General features: G+C 43.4%; 1 protein-coding gene across 2 annotated transcripts in view; it reads left to right on the top strand.

The window, feature by feature from the left end:
* Positions 1-19,130, top strand: part of LOC139420466 (myomesin-1-like) — a 43,177-nt gene extending 24,047 nt beyond the window's left edge. For both annotated transcript variants that reach the window (XM_071170648.1, XM_071170647.1), the window contains exons 17-36: positions 2,956-3,152; positions 3,265-3,391; positions 3,739-3,923; positions 4,316-4,430; positions 4,599-4,755; positions 4,848-4,954; positions 5,112-5,156; positions 5,269-5,405; positions 7,177-7,321; positions 7,721-7,780; positions 7,881-7,948; positions 8,101-8,214; positions 12,768-12,855; positions 12,957-12,995; positions 13,172-13,277; positions 14,094-14,257; positions 14,471-14,507; positions 14,844-14,866; positions 15,030-15,085; positions 17,829-19,130. In XM_071170648.1, coding sequence (XP_071026749.1) covers positions 2,956-3,152; positions 3,265-3,391; positions 3,739-3,923; positions 4,316-4,430; positions 4,599-4,755; positions 4,848-4,954; positions 5,112-5,156; positions 5,269-5,405; positions 7,177-7,321; positions 7,721-7,780; positions 7,881-7,948; positions 8,101-8,214; positions 12,768-12,855; positions 12,957-12,995; positions 13,172-13,277; positions 14,094-14,257; positions 14,471-14,507; positions 14,844-14,866; positions 15,030-15,085; positions 17,829-18,077 — 2,219 coding nt within the window. In that variant the 3' untranslated portion in view covers positions 18,078-19,130. The remainder of the gene's footprint in view (positions 1-2,955; positions 3,153-3,264; positions 3,392-3,738; positions 3,924-4,315; positions 4,431-4,598; positions 4,756-4,847; positions 4,955-5,111; positions 5,157-5,268; positions 5,406-7,176; positions 7,322-7,720; positions 7,781-7,880; positions 7,949-8,100; positions 8,215-12,767; positions 12,856-12,956; positions 12,996-13,171; positions 13,278-14,093; positions 14,258-14,470; positions 14,508-14,843; positions 14,867-15,029; positions 15,086-17,828) is intronic.
* The last annotated feature ends 850 nt before the right edge of the window (positions 19,131-19,980 follow it).

Below are 19,980 nucleotides of genomic sequence, written 5' to 3'. Positions count from 1 at the left end.
CGCGCAATCCATCCCCTACCCAAACAACCAACTATCCCCACCCCTTACCTGTCCTGGGCACGAGATGTGTCAGCCACCACCACCCCACCTGTTGTTAAAGGAAACCTTCCCCCCCCCCCCTACGCCCAACCACCAATCCCCCTGATTTATGCTGTGTGTGTCTGTCCATTCTACTCACTCTCATCTGGGAATACTAGCTCTGGTCCAGGGCATTAGTGCGGCTCAGTGATACAAGGCGCACTGATGCCCTGGACCAGAGCTAGGGATATATACTAACCTGTCAGCCCTGCTCCTTTACACAGTTGTCCCATAATGTCAGTTTGCTCTGTGACTAACCAGGCTTCCAGCTGTGAGACGTCACTCAGTCATTGGCAAGCTTTGTGCCGCGCAGCAGGCTCTGTTCTCCCCACACTTAGTGACAAGGTCAATGGATTTCTCTCCACAGTCCAGTACAACCAATAGCAGTTTGTAGATGGGCTTAGACCCATTTGTGGTAGTGTCTTACACGATGAAAGGTAAATAATACTCGCAATTGAGGCGAGGTTAGTATTGTTAACCCCCCCCATCAACAACTACTCCCCGGGTCCGACGATGTGGACGTCGATTAAGGCAGCCCCCCCTCACCTCTGATTCAGAGGGGTTGGTTTTAAATGCGGAAGACACATTTTCAGTTGAATGTATTCCGTTGTATCCCCTTTCCTTCCTTTGTTTAGTGAACTTTTCTGTCACACATGTTATCAGAATATATTAGGAAAGAAAAGCTGTACCATAGATCTTACTCATAACAATTTCCAATAGTTGTCTCCCAGTACATACACTTGATCAGTTTAGGCCAATGTAGTGCATATAATGAAATCCACTGGCATATAGTGTGGCTTTTTCATGAAGGGTTGGCACAAAGACCGCACACACTCACTTTCTCCCCTCACACGCTGCTTTGTCTTTAAACTCCGCAACCTGCTTCCTCATGCAGATGTCACTTGTTGGCCATCTTGTCTTCATTTTTCATCGTCTGTCAGATGAAGATATTGTACTACATTTGATAGGGTATTGGTAACATTTCTTGCTCTCTCTACCTTCTGAGTGTTCTGATTTTGAGCTGTTTGGTTGTTCTTCTTTGCCCGTGTAAAATGGCTTTTGGCTTTTCTCTGCTAACTCCTTGTAGGGGGGCGGTATTCCTCACGGTGTGTTGCCGGAGGGGGGAGTTACCAACGGGTGGTAACGTGGGCTGACTAACGCTGGACGGGAACGCATGAGGCTGTTCAGTAACCCCCCTTTACACTACGCTGAAGTTCAATGCTCAGACTGACAGTGTGCCTGTGGCATGGGGCCGGGGGCTACTAGCTCAAGCTCCTCAAGGCTGCAGTAATTTAAAGCAAGGGAGGCAGTGGCCTGGTCAGAGAGCCAGGCCAAGACCTCCAATGAGGTTAGTGCCAGTGGCCAGGCAAACACATAAGTCCTCTGTAGATGCTGCAGCCAAACAGGGGACAGAGAATGAATCAGCCCAGGACAGACTCAGGTGAGAACATGTACATTTTAGTATCCAGAGTGATTTTACAGTAGTGTGTGCATACATTTTTGTACTGGTCCCCGTGGGAATCAAACCCACAACCCTGGTGTTGCAAGCACCGTGCTCTACCAACTGAGCCACATGGGACTACACTCAGTCAGGCCACGCCAACCCTTATATCATCTGAAATAATAATGTCATCTTTTCACCTCAAGGATTTTTGTTTGTGTTTTAAACCGTTTTATTAATCTGTCTTGAAACATTTTTATCACTTTGGTAAGAAGGTAGAAGACTATTTTGAAAAAATAATCTGCCACTGTAATATTAGTATAGTGGTCACAGTTTGAATGCATGTGGTTCTACTGTAATATTCACAGGTAAATCATTAAAACAATATCTATAGTGAAAGATTTCAACTGGTAAAATTCAGTTTTTACCCTAAGGTAAGTTTCTATAACAGCTTTCACAGGTTTAAGTACACCGTCACGTGGCCGTTCAGGCTATCTACTGGCCACCTCTAGCACAGGGCTGCCTCACACACACACAGAGGGGCTTTTGGTCCTCCCTCCACACCCTCCGTGTTCAGGCACTGTGCTGACCACCTCTCAACTTACTGCAGCCTGGCTGGCTCACACACACTCTGGGCTCTTTTGGCCCACCGTCACCTTGGGAGATCAGTGCACATGAACACACAGGCACTGCGACATAGCTGGAGCTAGCCTATCACAGCGTGTCTCTGAAGTGCGTCAGCCAATCACAAGACAGAAATGGACACCTATGACCTGAGACCTTTTTGGTAGTGTACTTCCAAGTCAGATTCTTCGCCATACCCCCACCCACAAATGATGGAGAACACCATGTCCATGTGACTGTGTGACAGGTCAATTTATTATATGTAATATTACCCAGTCAACTATATGCGCTCCCTCTATCGAAGACCAGTCACTGGGATCGTATGTGTCCTCACAGCTCCTGTGGCTAAAATATTTTTTCCCATTCAGTCCAGGTCCCTGAAATGTGTGTCCCCATAATTGTGTCAATGTGTTATGACATAGTGTCTGGTTGAACCATAGCTTGAGGTTAAAGGTTCTTACAAAAAGTATCTGTGACACAAACTGTATGGCATAATAATGTTAACGGACATTTTAAAGAACTGAACCAACCCACTGGGCCCACACTGGTTGAATCAATGCTGTTTCATTTCAATGAAAATACGTGGAACCAACGTGGAATAGACTTTGAATTGACGTCTGTGCCCAGTGGAATATTCAGAAATGTACAAGGGAATGAGTGCCCAATACGTGCTCTAAGAAAAGAGAATGTTAGCAGGTCTAAGTGATGGAAGACTGAAGCTCAACCAAGAGCATTAAGCTTCCGTCTCCCATGACTTCATAGTGTCAGAGTTGACACAGCATGATGCTAACTGGAGTCCTCTGCTGTTCCAGCGTCCCCTACTCCACCCTATGGCATCAGCGTTCTGGAGTGCGTGCGGGACTCTATGGTGTTGGCCTGGAAGCAGCCCACCTTCATCGGAGGTGCTGACATCACCGGCTACTTCGTGGACTACCGTGAGGTCATCAATGGGGTGCCAGGGAAGTGGCACGAGGCCAATGTCAAAGCTGTTAGCGACCGAGCCTACCGAGTGAGTCAGCCATTTTGCTTCTTTGTGATTTCCCTACCCTCTTTAACCTGAATTTTCAGCCACCTTTTGTCATATCGGGAGAAAAGGGAGAGATTTTTCACTGTCTGTCCAGGTGTCCGACTTGAAGGAGAACAGGAAGTACCAGTTCCAAGTGCGCGCTGCCAACATGGCAGGTGTGGGCATCCCGTCTCTGCCCAGTGAGACGTTTATCTGTGAGGAGTGGACCATTGCTGTGCCAGGTGGGTAGTGCCACTAAAATTCACTCGCAAGCCTGATGAAGTATGATAATTACACTTTAACATATAACAATTAATAACACATCACAGTACAAGTTATACCTCAAAGATACTTTTTAAAAATACATTTAAAAAAAAATGAAATCATTGACTTGTATTATAATCTTTTGTGGTAATATAACTTTATTTCTGTACATTACCTTGTCTATGGTTACGTCCCAAATGGTAGCCCTATTGCCCCTGGTCAAAAGTAGTGCACTACAAAGGGAATAGGGTGCGAGTTGGGACACTAGTCTATGATATGTCCGTTTTCTTCAACTCTGAAACTAATTACCCCTAATTTCCCACAGGACCTCCCCATGATCTGCAGGTGACAGAGGTGCGCGCCAACACTCTGGTGTTGCTCTTTAAGCCACCAGTGTACCAGGGCCGTGACCCAGTCAACGGATTCTACGTTGACATTAAGGAGGCTGATGCTGAGGAGGAGGCCTGGAGAGGAGTCAATGAGAAGGCTATCTCCACCAACTACATGAAGGTCAGGACCCTATCCCCTCCAATCACTCCAATCACTGAAGTTCCCCTGTAACAGATTTAGGATCAGCTTCCCCCTCCCCCAATACTAACCTTAACCATTAGTGTTGAACATGCTAAATTGACCCAGGATCAGCGTCTAAGGGCACTACACTATTACTATCCACTTAGTCAGTCATACCATTGAGCATTCTAAATAAACATTTGAATCCAGATTGTGTGATGCAAAATGGTGACATAAATAGGATGTGATTGGTGGAGGTGTTTGTCAGTTAGAGGGTGCAGGTAAAGGGGTTTTCAACACTACTGCTTTTCTATGTGAGAAAGTTTGTATCAGTAGTAACATATTTGGTGTATGTGACTAACATGTCTATAATATGACTCTTTTACAAACAGATTAAGATTCAAAAGGAGGGGGAGACCTATGTGTTCCGTGTGCGTGCTCAGAATAAGGCAGGTGTCGGAAAGGCCTCTGAGCCCACAGAACCAGTCCTGGCTGAAACCAAACCAGGTAGGACCATGTTAAAGACCCCTCAACAGAGCAGGTGGGAGAGAGGGATGGACAGAGAATGACTTTGTTATACCAGTAAAGTCATACATTTATGTCATCCTGCACCTTTGCATATTTGTGTCTTTTGAGTCTCCAGCCATATTTGACTCTTGTTGTGTTCTCTCTCAGGCACTACGGAGATTGTTGTGGAAATTGATGATGATGGAGTGATCTCCATGAACTTTGCCTGCTCAAACCTGACTCCAGACTCCAAATTTGTGTGGTCCAAGAACTACAAAGAGATCACTGACGAAACCCGCATTACTGTGGCAACCAGTGGGGAGAAGTGTGTGTCTGTCTGTCTGTGTGTGTGTGTGTGAAAGAATATAAGGTTTGCTAACGTTTCTACAGTAGCCTGTGTTAATTGTATCCCCTCAGGTCCAAGGCCATCTTTAACATGCCTGCTGAGGATGACATCGGCATTTACTCTTGTGCTGTCACCCACACCAATGGCGAATCCTCCAGCTACACCCTCTCAGCGGAGGGTGAGTCCCACTGTGTGTCCGTGGTACTGTAACACTGTCCACGTAATCACTTTGGAAGCTAACTTAGCAGGCTAAGAGGTTAGCAGAGCTCCATTGCTTCTGGTTTCATTTCTAATCTCTGATTAATCTTTGTGTCCTTTTTTTTTTTTTTTGACAGAGTTGAAAAAACTGCTGGAGATCAGCCACGACCACAAATTCCCCAGTAAGTAACATATTATTACCGATGTTCTCAAAAATGTTTCCCGTTGTTCCTCCGTCCCTGCTCTCACGTACTGTTGCACTTTCCTTCTCCCCCCCCCCCCCCCCCCCTCTAGTTATTCCCTTGAAGACCGAGCTGGCTGTGGAGCTGCAGGAGAAGGGCAGAGTTCGCTTCTGGCTGCAGGCTGAGAAGATCTCTGCTAATGGCAAAATAGAATATGTGTTTAACGACAACACTCTCTCCCAGGGAGACGTAAGTAGGCACGCTTTGGGACTGAAATGAAAAAATACTCTCCGACGTGTGTGTAAAAGAGGTCTTCTGACCTCAGACGTTTTGGATGAATAAATAAATAGAATTTAAACTACTGTAATTGATGTTGTTCAGGTAAAGTACACTGCTATAAAAAAAAAATAAAGGGAACACTTAAACAACACAATGTAACTCCAAGTCAATCACACTTCTGTGAAATCAAACTGTCCACTTAGGAAGCAACACTGATTGCCAATAAATTTCACATGCTGTTGTGCAAATGGAATAGACAACAGGTGGAAATTATAGGCATTTAGCAAGACACTCCCAATAAAGGAGTGGTTCTGCAGGTGGGGACCACAGACCACTTCTCAGTTCCTATGCTTCCTGGCTGATGTTTTGGTCACTTTTGAATGCTGGCGGTGCTTTCACTCTAGTGGTAGCATGAGACGGAGTCTACAACCCACACAAGTGGCTCAGGTAGTGCAGCTCATCCAGGATGGCACATCAATGCGAGATGTGGCAAGAAGGTTTCCTGTGTCTGTCAGCGTAGTGTCCAGAGCATGGAGGCGCTATCAGGAGACAGGCCAGTACATCAGGAGACATGGAGGCCGTAGGAGGGCAACAACCCAGCTACAGGACCAGGTAGCCTCTGCCTGGTCCTGTAGCTGGGTTGTTGCCCTCCTACGGCCTCCATGGAAGGAGGAGCACTGCCAGAGCCCTGCAAAATGACCTCCAGCAGACCACAAATGTGCTCAAACGGTCAGAAACAGACTCCATGAGGGTGGTATGAGGGTCCGACGTCCACAGGTGGGGGTTGTGCTTACAGCCCAACACAGTGCAGGACGTTTGGCATTTGCCAGAGAACACCAAGATTGGCAAATTTGCCACTGGCGCCCTGTGCTCTTCACAGATGAAAGCAGGTTCACACTGAGCACATGTTACAGACGTGACAGTCTGGAGACACCGTGGAGAACGTTCTGCTGCCTGCAACATCCTCCAGCATGACCGGTTTGGCGGTGGGTCAGTCATGGTGTGGGGTGGCATTTCTTTGGGGAGCCGCACAGCCCTCCATGTGCTCGCCAGAGGTAGCCTGACTGCCACTAGGTACCGAGATGAGATCCTCAGACCCCTTGTGAGACCGTATGCTGGTGCGGTTGGCCCTGGGTTCCTCCTAATGCAAGACAATGCTAGACCTCATGTGGCTGGAGTGTGTCAGCAGTTCCTGCAAGAGGAAGGCATTGATGCTATGGACTGGCCCGCCCGTTCCCCAGACCTGAATCCAATTGAGCACATCTGGGGCATCATGTCTCGCTCCATCCACCACAGACTGTCCAGGAGTTGGCGGATGCTTTAGTCCAGGTCTGGGAGGAGATCCCTCAGGAGACCATCCGCCACCTCATCAGGAGCATGCCCAGGCGTTGTAGGGAGGTCATACAGGCACGTGGAGGCCACACACACTACTGAGCCTCATTTTGACTTGTTTTAAGTACATATCAAAGTTGGATCAGCCTGTTGTGTGGTTTTCCACTTTGATTTTGAGTGTGACTCCAAATCCAGACCTCCATGGGTTGATAAATTTGATTTCCATTGATCATTTTTGTGTGATTTTGTTGTCAGCACATTCAACTATGTAAAGAAAAAAGTATTTAATAGGAATATTTCATTCATTCAGATCTAGGATGTGTTATTTTAGTGTTCCCTTTATTTTTTGGAGCAGTGTATATTTGACAATACTGAAAATGCTCTGTCTATGGCCTTTTTTTCTTTTCAGAAATACAAGATGAACTTTAACAAGGACACAGGTGTGATTGAGATGATCATGGAGTCTCTGCTCCAAGAGGACGAGGGAACCTTCACCTTCCAGCTGCAGGACGGAAAAGCCACCAACCAGTCCAGCCTGGTGCTGATTGGAGAAGGTAGGACTAACTCCGGCTGTCCTTTTCTCCTCCTCCAATCACCTTCTATCATTCTCACTCTCGCCTGAGTGCCAGTTTGTGCTATCATGCCATCTCCTTGTCACGGCTTGACAAGTACAGCAATGGAGTAGGCAATAGCACAGACAGATCTGGGACCAGGCTATCAATCACCCCTCTGTTGTAAAGAAAAAAACAAGCCCCACTATGGATCAGAAGTTACATCTTAACATACTCCACTAGGGGGCAGTAAAAGATTACTATGAATGAACTACATACAAATGTATGAAAAATGTATTTGTTTAAATAATATCCACATCAATGTACGAAACACATCATGGTAACTATATTACAAGAAAGATGAATATGATTTGTAGATACAGTTTTGTTTCCTTTCCCCAGTGTTCAAAGGGCTGCAGAAGGAGTCTGAGTTCATGTGCAAAGAGTGGCACAGAAAGCAAGGTGGGATTTTTTTTTTTAAATCAAGAAAATAGAATAGCGGTATGTTATGCCACAAATTGTAGACTACTGAATAGTTCCTGCTTTGTTTTGTTTTTTGCAGGCCCTCATTTTGTTGAGTACTTGAGTTATGAAGTGACCCCAGAATGCTGTGTTTTCCTGAAGTGCAAGGTAGGAAAAGAACACACAAAGTGAAGTATGGGTTTTATGAAAATAGATCAGCTCAGCTCTCAACTTTCCAGATGAGATGGTATTACCAGGGTGCAGCCGGGCAACATCTGGACAACAACCTGAACATTATAGGTGTCTTTCGCCTCCCGCAGGTTGGAAACATAAAGAAGGAGACTGTTGCATTGTGGTACAAGGATGGGCGTGAGGTCAAGGGAGATGGGAATCTCACCTTCACAGAGGGAGTGCTCAACCTGGAGATTGCTCAGGTGAGAGGAATTCTAATGTTTCATGTACCTCATACATGAGAAACTACAGGGACTGTAACACCATACTGCACAACACCTGTCTTTACAGCTTATAGAGTATTGTTTTGCAGATTTCTGTATACTATTTGAATGGCTCTTGTGTACATTAAAGGCTAGGTAAAGGTTGGAAAATATAATGTTTCAATGATTGTACGGCACATGTATTAACACACTACGTATTGAATATTTTAGTGATGTTATACAAACATTATGTGTTGTTCATTTGCATACTGTATGTAACTATGAAACTGTATCATCATTGCACGTCTATGTTCATATATCATAAATACTGTATATGTTCCTCACACGTCATGGATACTATCTTCTGGCTGCATCTTCTGGCTTCATTGGTGATAAGTTGAGCATCAGGTGGTCTAAAGAGGTTGAAGTTTATTATATTAAAGAAGTTTATTTTACAGTAATCTTTAAAAAAAAAAATGTATTAGGCTATTGTATAAAGACGTCACTCTTAACTGAATTTATCAACACTTCTCACATTTCCAGTCCCAGCATCTAACCCAACCCTATGAGGTGCTAGCTATGTGTTCTATGGAGAATAATGCATGACGTGGAAGGTGAACCCCGATTTGATTATACCACGCTATAATGTAACCCATTTGCTGCTAGAAATGTGTTCCAACATCCACTGAAGTAGCTAGCAATTTTACTAGGTAGCTACAGTAGTTGCCTTTGTAACCAAACAAACAGACTTGTTAGTTTGGCTAACCAAATCATCAGTCCTTGCTGTAGAGGGGTTGGCTGACGGTCACAAAAATGATGCGTGCCTGCACATCAATGAGCCATGTGGCGTTATGATTCTGAACTGTCAGATAGCTAGCAACAATGGCAAGAAGTTGTCATGTGGGGAATCGTATGTGGCTCGTTTCAGCTCGTTGTAGCTTGTTATTGCTACCATGTCTTGTTTTGACTCATGTCATGTTTATGCTAATAATATGGAAAAGATTCACTACTGTATCTAGTTAAACAACCACAACAATGTATTTGAGACAAGTGCAAATGTATTTATGTTTTCAATAAACGTTTGGAGACAAAGTATAGTTTACATAACAACAATCTAAGCCAACCCAGTCGGTTTTGTTGCTAAACCAACCCGTCTATTATGAAAATTTAATTCAACAATATAACAACATTTTCAGAAATCGGTGATTCTGACAGCTTTTGGGGCACATTCTTGCCACGCTCTGTAAATAATTTAACATCCTTATACAGTACCAGTCAAAAGTTTGGAGACACCTACTCATTCCAGGGGCTTTTCTTTATTTTGACTATTTTCTACATTATAGAATAATAGTGAAGACATCAAAACTATGAAATAACAGATATGGAATCATGTATCCAAAAAAATCTAAATATATTTGACATTCTTCAAAGTAGCCACCCTGATGACACATCACACCACCTCCTCCATGCTTTACGGTGGGAACCACACATGCTGAGATAATCCGTTCACCTACTCTGCGTCTCACAAAGACACTGCGGTTGGAACCAAAAATCTAAAATTTGGACTCATCAGACTAAAGGACAGATTTCCGCCGGTCTAATGTCCATTGCTCGTGTTTCTTGGCCCGAGCAAGACTCTTATTATTATTGGTGTCCTTTAGTAGTGGTTTCCTTACAGCAAATCGACCATGAAGGCCTGATTCACACAGTCTCCTCTGAACAGTTGATGTCTGTTACTTGAACTCTGTGAAGAATTTATTTGGGCTCTAATCTGAGGTGAAGTTACAGGAACTTCTCCTCTGCAGCAGAGGTAACTCTGGGTCTTGCTTTCCTGTGGCGGTCCTCATGACAGTTTCATCATAGCTCTTGATGGTTTTTGCGACTGCATTTGAAGAAACTTTCAAAGTTCTTAATTTTCCCAATTGACTGACCTTCATGACTTAAAGTAAGGATGGCCTGTCATTTCTCTTTGATTATTTGAGCTGTTCTTGCCTTAATATGGATGTGGTCTTTTACCAAATAGAGATAACTTCTGTATACCCCCCCCCTACCTTGTCACAACACTACTGATTAAAGAAGGAATAAAGAAGGAAAGAAATTCCACAAATGAACTTTTAACAAGGCACACCTGTTAATTGAAATGCATTCCATTCCATGAAGCTGGTTGAGAGAATGCCAAGAGTGCAAAGCTGTCATCAAGGCAAAGGGTGGCTACTTATATTTTGATTTGTTTAACACTTTTTTTTGTTACTATATGATTCCATATGTGTTATTTCATAGTTTTGATGTTTTCACTTTTATTATTATTTTACAATGTAAAAATAAAGAAAAACCCTAGAATGAGTACCGGTATGTGTTCTGACATTTTTTGACTGTGTGCTTCTAAAAGCCAATGAGGAGATAGGAGAGGCAAGACTTTCACTGGTTCAGCGTCACAAAATAGAACTGACTTCTATTTTAGCGCTTGGCAACACAGACGCTCATTGGCGGGCGCAAGCAGTGTGGGTGCAATGATTGAATAACATGTATGTATACATTTATTTTGCAACGCTCGCGCTGCAACTGCATTCAGCAAATGACGGAATTGCGAAGAGATAGCTATGTACTGTCCCACAAAATTGCTAAACATATCAAGCCATTCGCTGAGGACGAATTCTTTAAAGAATGTTTAATTGACTCGGTAACAATACTTTGCCCCGACAAGAAAGAGCTGTTTGGAAATGTTTCCCTGTCAAGTTGAACAGTGACACGGCGCGTTGAGGACATCGTCACTGAGAATATGGAACAACAGTTGAAAGACAAGATTCCGCCTTTGGCCCTGGATGAGAGCAGTGATGCACGTGACTTGGCACAGTTGTTGATATTCTTACGAGGCAAAACCCCAGACTTAGAAATGACAGAGGAGCTTCAGTGCAGTCAATGAAGAGCACAGCCTCAGGGAAAGATTTATTGGGGGAGGTTCATATAAGTGTGTGGCAAAGCTGGGACTGCGTTTTGAAAAGTTATCCAGTGGACCACTGACGGGTGACCAAACTTGACAGGAAAAAAACGTTGGCCTTTTGAAAAGGATGCAAGATCAAGTAGCTGAGCTGAACCCAGATCAGAAAAGTATTTTCCTGCATTGCATTACACATCAGGAGGTGCTCTGTAAATGTGTTCTGAAAATGAGCCATGTTGTGGATGCAGTCACTAAAGTGGCAAAATCTTTAAACCACAGGCAGTCTCTCTGTTGGAAAAGACAGTCGGGTCCTGCAGATCTTCCCTACCACAGAAACGTGAGATGGCTGAGTTTGGGGAAGGTGCTTAAGAGGGTGTAGGAGTTTTGCAAATGAAATGAAAATATGTGGATTTCCCTTAACTGCAAGATAAAGAATGGCTGATTTTTCCTTCACCATGAACATCATGGCCCTCGTGAATAAACTCCAATTCCAAACTACAAGGGAAGGGACTTTTTTCACTTCAGATGCACAGCCTTATCAAAGCCTTCAAGGGAAAATGACTCCTACTGACCTATCAAGTAGAAGCCAACAATCTCACCCACCTTCCGACACTACTAGTCTGTTCCCTATCAGATGACCAGCGGGAGAAGTATACATCGCTGATACGTGCTTTGAAAGGTGAGTTTTGTCGTCGTTTTGAGGATTTCGAAGTGTTGGAAAATGACATGCTGTTGGTTTCCTCTCCTTCCACCTTCAATGTGGATAACGCTCCCACTGACCTGCGATTTGAGCTGATCGTTCTTCAGTCTGATGCAGTGATTGTTTTGAATAGTTCTCCAATGTCACTGACGAGGTTCTATGCATCTCTCGATGAGCAAAACTTTCCAAAGATTATGAGTCATGCTCAGGAGATGTTTGCACCAACCTATGTATATGAACAGACATTTTCTGTGAGGAACTATAACAGGTCAAGGCACAGATCATCTCTTACTGACTCACCTCTCAGCAATCCTGCGCATAGCGACGTCAAAAACTATACCTGACCACTGCTCTAGTCAATGCCCATCAGAGACTTCACTCCTCACACTGATTGGGTTGTTTAAATGTAATGTTGAGCTGTCCCTTTCTTTTGTTAACGGGTATACACAAAAACACGAGTTCTGTCTGTGTACTTTTACCTAAGTGTAGTTCATTGCATGTTTTAATAATGAAACTTCCTATCAAAAGGAGAACATGGATGTGGTTTATTTCTGTGCATGTTAAAAAGGTAAAATAAGTACTATATCTGGATATGATTTACAGTAGATATATCTGTCAACACAGTCATGCACATTATGTATAATCATGTAATATGATTCTGGCCTGTTATGGCAAAAATATGGCCCTCCGTGGAAAATAATTGCCCAGCCCTGCCAAAAGTGGTCATTCTGCCATCTTCTTGTTTTTTGTTTGTTTTGAGAATGCTTTTTTGCTTTTGCGTCCTATAAATGTGTCCTGCAGCATCCATTGCAGGGGAGAAAAGCTTGTCTTTTCGCTTGAGATTTTCAGTTTCTTCCTTTACAAAATGGTGGCTTTGCATTTTAGATGTGTCTCAAACCTAGCCTTCTCTTATAGATCTCAAAGAAGGATGCCGGTGTCTATGAGATTGTTATGAAGGATGACAGAGGGAAGGACACTTCTACGTTGAATCTGACAGAACAAGGTGACTAAAACCCTCAAAGCCATACCTCATTGTCTGTACAGTAACGCCACAAGTCTGTCATTTTTACAAAGTTATATTATGGTCACATTTCTGTTCTCCAGGTTTCAGAGACTTGATGAATGAAATGTTCAGTCATATCGGTAAGTACATGTGTCACTGTCGTAGTAGAAGCGTTTTACTTGTGTTCAAAACATCCCTAAAGTGTCCCTCTGTAAAGTTGAGCTGTGTAACTTTGTGCTGTGTAAAGTCTTAAATGTTGCACTTTGTAACTTCTCTATAATGTTGCACGGTGTAACGTATCTGTAACCTCCGCTAGCCAACTCCTCCACCGCACTGAAGATCCAGAGCACAGAGGAGGGCATCAGATTGTACTCCTTTGTCAGCTACTACAACGAAGCGCTCCAGGTCACCTGGCACCACAAGTGTGTACTCTCCTTACTTCTCTGTGTTTATGTCTGTCAATGGAGGCTGGTGGGAGGAGCTATAGGAGGACGGCCACATTTTAATGGCTGGAATGGATGAATTTAAACGGAGTCCAACGTGGTTCCCATGTGTTTGATTCTGTTACATTAATTCCATTCCAGCCATTACAATGAGCCTGACCTCCTATAGCTCAACCCACCACCCTCTGGTGTGTGTGTGTGCATGTAGCACACAGACTTACTACTCAGCCTGAAGTGTCCCCACTTGCACTGCCAAATAGCTAGCTTTTCGGTGGCGCCGACTTGGTAAGACACTTTGGGATGTCGTTCACGTGTGCTAGCAAGGCAGAGGTCCTGGGTTTCGAGCCTCTGTGTGAGGTGAATCAGGAGGAAACGGTACTCGCTAAGCAAGCAGCGTGATGTCAGTTACAGATGGTGCCGTGACCCGGATTTGCAGTTGTGCTCAGCTCAACACGGGCCGCTGTGTTGTAAGTTTGGGGGGTGAATGTAGTGCATGGAGATGTTTTGAAACATGCTCAGCCTGAAGTGTCCCTACTAGCACTACAGAATAGCTAGCTTTTCGGTGGTGCTGACCGCTAAGACGCTTTGGGAGAGCGGTCACGTGTGCAAGCAAGGCAGCGGTCCTGGGTTTGCGCCTCGGTGTGAGCCCAAAATCAGGAGGAAGCAGCACTCGCTAAGCAAACAGTGCGAAGTCTGCTACGCGCGTGTGTCTGCATGTGTGAGTATATTTGCAAGTAAAGTGTCTGCTGCAGCCTATATGTGTGTAAGTCAGTGACCTGTTTTCCTCTCTCGTAGGGATTCAGCGATAGCCTTCACAGACCGCATTAAGAGTGGTGTGGTAGGAGAGCAGCTGTGGCTACAGATCATAGAACCCACAGAGAAAGACAAGGGCAAATATGCCATTGAGTTCCACGATGGGAAGGGCGGTCTGAAGAGGACTGTGGAGTTGGCCGGCCAGGGTGAGACTACATCTGCTTCCCAAATCTCACCCTATATTCCCTATATAGTGCTCTAATTTTCACAAGGGCTCATAAGGCTGTAGTCAAAAGTAGTGCACTATGTTGGGAAAGGGGTGCCATTTGGGATGCGGCCTACATCTAGGTTTGAATTAGGCAGCTTCCCACCACACCAATGCTTTGATAGGCTTATTAACCATCTTTTTTTTATTGCAGCATTTGATGACGCATATGCTGAGTTCCAGAGGCTCAAGTAAGTGACCTAAAATGTGTGGATTTTTGTACATCAACAACAACAACAACAAAAAACACATTGTGTAAGCCTATCCACATGTTGTGAACATGTCAGTAAGTACTGTCCTTTTCATGTCATTGCTATTTTTGGTGTTCCTCCCTGTTTGCCCAGCCACTCTCTCTCTCTTTGCATGTACTGTTTAAATAGCAGGTAGTCTCTGATAGGACTTGAGGAAGGGAAGTGGGTAGACAGATGAAGTCTTTGCTTAGACACGCTTCCTGGCTCCAAACACATTCTCTGCATTTGTTTCTCTTACCTTTGTTCTTCAATTTGTTCTGTCTCTTCCACTGTCAGAGCGGCCGCAATTGCAGAGAGAAGTAAGTTCTCACTCTCTCTCTCACACACACGCACACACCTCAACTTTTAAAAACTTTATTATAAGATGGGGATGAGAGGACTGCTCACTGTATTTTTAGTGGGTACTGATATTTTCAAACTGATCTGAGCTCAGTGGCCTAATTTTGGTGCTCCTTTTTTCAGATCGTGCTCGTGTGGCGGGAGGCCTGCCTGATGTTGTCACCATACAGGAGCTCAAGGTAACCATGTCTGGATGGATCTGTATCTGTCTATGCATGTCCACAGTCCCAACCTGGCCATGCAGGCTTGATAGTGTATGACACTACTATGGTTGCATCTGAAATGGTACCTGTAATAGGGATTTTCAAAGTGAATAAAAGAGCAGAACAATCACAGATAGCCAATCAAAATCAATCTGGTTTAATACAAGTTGCAACAGGGAGGCACCTCCAGAACAGAAGCAGAGAAAATGTCTAGAGGTCCCTCTCTGAGAAGGCCCTTTTATATATTAATCACACAGCACCGAATGTTCTGTAAACACCAGCCTGTCAGGCTTGTAGAAAATCATAACATCAGCTAATACAGAATCACACAGTGTCAAATATATATTATCAGTGTGTCCTTGAATGTAGTCTGGTGTCAAACTTTAAACATAACTTTCAACACTGGCAGACATTTGATACTGGCAGTTAAACAGGTCAATACTTAGTAACAACAGATAATTATAGACTAAACGGGTGCAAACAGAGGTGTAAAGTAACAAATTATAACTACTGTCGTTACTGTAATTGAATAGCATTTGTCTTGATGAAACTACGCTGGCGAGTAAATAATCTACCCTCTGTTCTATTGACGAATGTACAATCACTGGAGAACAAACTGGACGAGCTCCGTTCGAGACTATCCTAACAATGTGACCTGAAGAACTGTAATATCCTGTGTTTCTCTGATATTTGGTGAACAAAAACATGGATAATATTCTAGCTGGTTATTCTATGCATTGGCAGGGCAGAATGTCAGTAAGCTCAAGGGGAGTGGTGTGGGTCTCTTTGTTAACAACAGCTGGTGCACAATTTTTAATATTAAGGAAGTCTCAAGGTTCTGGTCGCCTGAGATAGAATGCCTCATGATAAGCTGTAGACCATACTATTTACTAAGAGTTTTCATCCATATTTTTCGAAGCTGTCTTTTTACCAACACAAACCGATGCTGGCATTAAGACCGCACTCAACGAGCTGTATATAAGCAAACAAGAAACTGCTAATCCAGAGGCGGCACTCCTAGTGGCCGGTGATTTTAATGCAGGAAAACTGAAATCTGGCAAATAATTTCTACTGGCATGTCACCTGTGCAACTAGAGGCGGAAAAAAACAAATTTACTCCAGACACACATACAAAGCTCTCCCTCGTCCTCCATTTGGTAAATCTGACCATAATTCTATCCTCATGCTTCCTGCATACAAGCAAAAACTCACAGGAAGTACCAGTGATGCACTCAATACGGATGTGGTCCGATGAAGCGGATGCTAAGCTACAGGACTGTTTCACTAGCCCAGACTGGTATATGTTCCGTGACTCATCCGATGGCATTGAGGAGTTTACCATATTAATAAATGCATCGACGACATTGTCCCCACGGCATACATTCCCCAACCAAAAGCCATGGATTACAGGCAACATCCGCACTAAGCTAAAGGCTAGAGCTGCCTCTTTCAAGGGGAACCCTCCGACGAACCATCAAACATCAATACAGGACTAAGATTGAAACCTACTACACTGGCTCTTACGCTCGTCAGATGTGGCAGAGCTTGCAAACTACCATTCATTACAAAGGGAAAAACTAGCTGCGAGTTGCTCAGTGACACAAGCCTACCAGATGAGCGGAATATCTTCTATATTCGCTTCGAGGCAAGCAACACCCAACCATACATGAGAACACCAGCTGTTCCGAATGACTGTATGATCACTCTTGCCCAAGTAACCCGCCTAGATGACTAATGCACCGTAGCACTCATGTCGGTAGCCATGAAATGCTTTGTAAGGCCGGTCATGGCTCACATCAACACCATCATCCCGGAAACCCTAGGCCCACTCCAATTCGCATACGGCAGATTTTTAATGGAATATCTACGTAGGCGTACAGATGCCCATTATCAGCAACCATCAGTCCTGTGTTCCAATCGCACGTTGAGTTAGCTAATCCAAGTTTATCATTTTTAAAGGCAAATTGATCATTAGAAAACCCTTTTGCAATTATGTTAGCACAGCTGAAAACTGTTGTGCTGATGAAGGTAGCAATAAAACCGGCCTTCTTTAGACTAGTTGAGTATCTGGAGCATCAGCATTTGTGGGTTCGATTACAGGCTCAAAATGTCCCGAAACAAAGTGAAGGCTATTCCATGCGAGAAATTGCCAAGAAACTGAAGATCTCATACAACGCTGGGTACTACTCCCTTCACAGGACCACGCAAAACGTCTCTAACCAGAATAGAAGAGGAGTGGGAGGCCCCGATGCACAACTGAGCAAGAGGACAAGTACATTAGAGTGTCTCATTTGAGAAACAGATGTCTCACAAGTCCTCAACTGAGAAAAAGAGCCATATCTCAGACTGGCCAATAAAAATAAAATATGAAGATGGGCAAAAACACCAGTATATTTTTGACAAATCGTTTTTTTGTTTTTGTTTACATACACGTGCCTTTTTAAAGTATTTTTTTTTAATTATTTACTTTTTGATTAAAATGTTAACTCCTGTTTCCATTCCCCAAGGGAATGCATCGTTGTGCACATACAATCATGTTTATTACATATCAAATACAGGAAAAGGAGAACTCAAAAAATGTCCCATTACAGTACCCTAGTATTCCCTACATAGTGCACTACATTTGATCAGAGCTCTTGTCAAAAGTAGAGGGAATAGGGTGCCATTTCAGATATACCCTACTGTATATGTATGTGATCCTGTCTCTCTCCCCCACCAGGCCCTGAACCTGACCTGTAACATTTCAGGCGACCCCGTGCCTGAGGTCGTCTGGCTGAAGAACGAGAGGGAGATAGTGTCGGACGACCACTACATCATGAAGTTCCAGTCGGGGAAGTACGCCAGCTTCACCATCACCACGGTGAACACGACAGACTCGGGCAAGTACAGCATCCTGGTGAAGAACAAGTACGGCACAGAGAGCGCAGACTTCACCATAAGTGTCTTCAGCCCCGACAGCAAGAAATAAGGGAGAAAGAAAGAAGGCCGGCAAGAAATAAGGGAGACCTCAATCTTTGCGTAAATATCATGTATAAAAAACAGATTGAGTCCTGAGCATTGGTTTGAGATGGTTTTTATGGTACTATACAAAGTTTTTAACTCCAGTTTGAAAAGGTGTATCGTTTTACTCTGAGCATGAAATGTCCAAAGGTTCAGAGAGAAATCAGAGAAGAGCTGTTTCAGCATTTTATCTTTCAGAATTACAAAAAAAAAACTATACTATAGTAATGGTCCAATCGTCCTTTATCTTGACACAACTATGAGTTTAGTTATACATTCATAGCATTTTCCCCATGTATTATAATTAAGGCTGTCAATCAGCTAACTCGAGTTAACGTTTTGTAATTTAAGTGCACACATTTCTTTTTCACAAATAATCGCATTGTCTGAAAGCGTTCAAAATACACTGAAAACATCCCAAATACATCACCTATTCAGCTAAAAACAATGCGATGTCAAAACAAGTTGACATTTAGGTTAAAGAAAGTGTGCATAATTCATCTACTTGATTTTGAATACTGTTACTTTGGACAAAATCAAAGACAAAATCTTAAAATACAGCTCAATTTGAGCAAATTCAGAATTTGTGATTAATCACAGCAAATCCTGGAATTAACTCGATTACATTTTTTTCATCGTTTGACAGCCCTAATTACAATATCCCACTAGGCACACACTGGTTGAGTTAATGTTTCCACACCATTTCAATTAAATTAAGTTGAACCAACATGGAACAGACATTAAATTGACGTCTGTGCCCAGTGGGATGTTGCTATAGCTAAAACATATTAATTTAAGTACTTAAAAGGCACGTAGACAGTTTGTGTGAATTCAAATTACTCAGTAGTTATTACATCACTCCTCCTGTCACTGTAGTGATTTACTCCCTCCTTGAATTATGACACCACGCCTTCTGATTATGACATCACTTCCCCTGACACGTAGTAGTGATTATGAATTAACTTCCACTGTCCCATCTCACGAGAAGGGCTAATAAAATGGAGCATGTATTTCCTCACCACCTTTGTTTTCACTGCGTTGTTCCCTCTCTATGGCACCCCACTCTTCATTCTCTGTTCTCTACCTCCACTCTTCACACTCTTCTTCAGTCTCCTTTTCACCAATGCACTCCTGGTCCCTAGTCTGATATTGTCTGTTGGTCATCGAGTCTCCGAAGGCCAAGAAGGCATCTATCAGGAACATACACACACACTTCTCTTCTTACACCAGGGATTCAAACTCCACTCCTTGAGGACTGCTTTGCCTCATTTACACCTGGGAAATCGGGTGTGTTGATACTGCAGATGTTTGGCCCTTGACGACTTAAGGACTTGACAACCCAGCTGCTTTGTACCATATACTTTGTCTCGCAATACAATCAGCTAACTGTACCTTGTCTCTGTCCACACACACTTCCAGTGAGCACCAGTCCTCTCATCACATTGATCTGTACTGAGTGTTTGAAAGGTAAGCACAAATCCCCTGAGTGACCCACAGACACCCTTCATGTTATTGTTCATGACATGTTTTCTCATCAAGGATTGACCACGAGTAGGACCTTACACTGCCTGTGTCCCAAATGGCACCCTATTCCTCATATTACTTTTCACCAGAACTATGGGCCCTTGTCAAAAATAGTGCAACAAATAGGGAGTCTTTGGGAGGCAGACATTATACAGTGCATTCGGAAAGTATTCAAACCCCTTGACTTTTTGTTAAAACTTTGTTCTAAAATGGATTAAATTTTTAAAAAAATGCTAATCAATCTACAAACAATACTGAATAATGACAAAGTGAAAACAGGTTCAGACCTGTATTTAATTTTTTTTTTTTTAAACAACAGAAAATGTAACATTTACATAAGTATTCCG

This window comes from Oncorhynchus clarkii, chromosome 11, assembly GCF_045791955.1.
Source record: "Oncorhynchus clarkii lewisi isolate Uvic-CL-2024 chromosome 11, UVic_Ocla_1.0, whole genome shotgun sequence".
NCBI lineage: Eukaryota > Metazoa > Chordata > Actinopteri > Salmoniformes > Salmonidae > Oncorhynchus > Oncorhynchus clarkii.
This window is presented reverse-complemented; position numbering and strand designations above follow the sequence as displayed.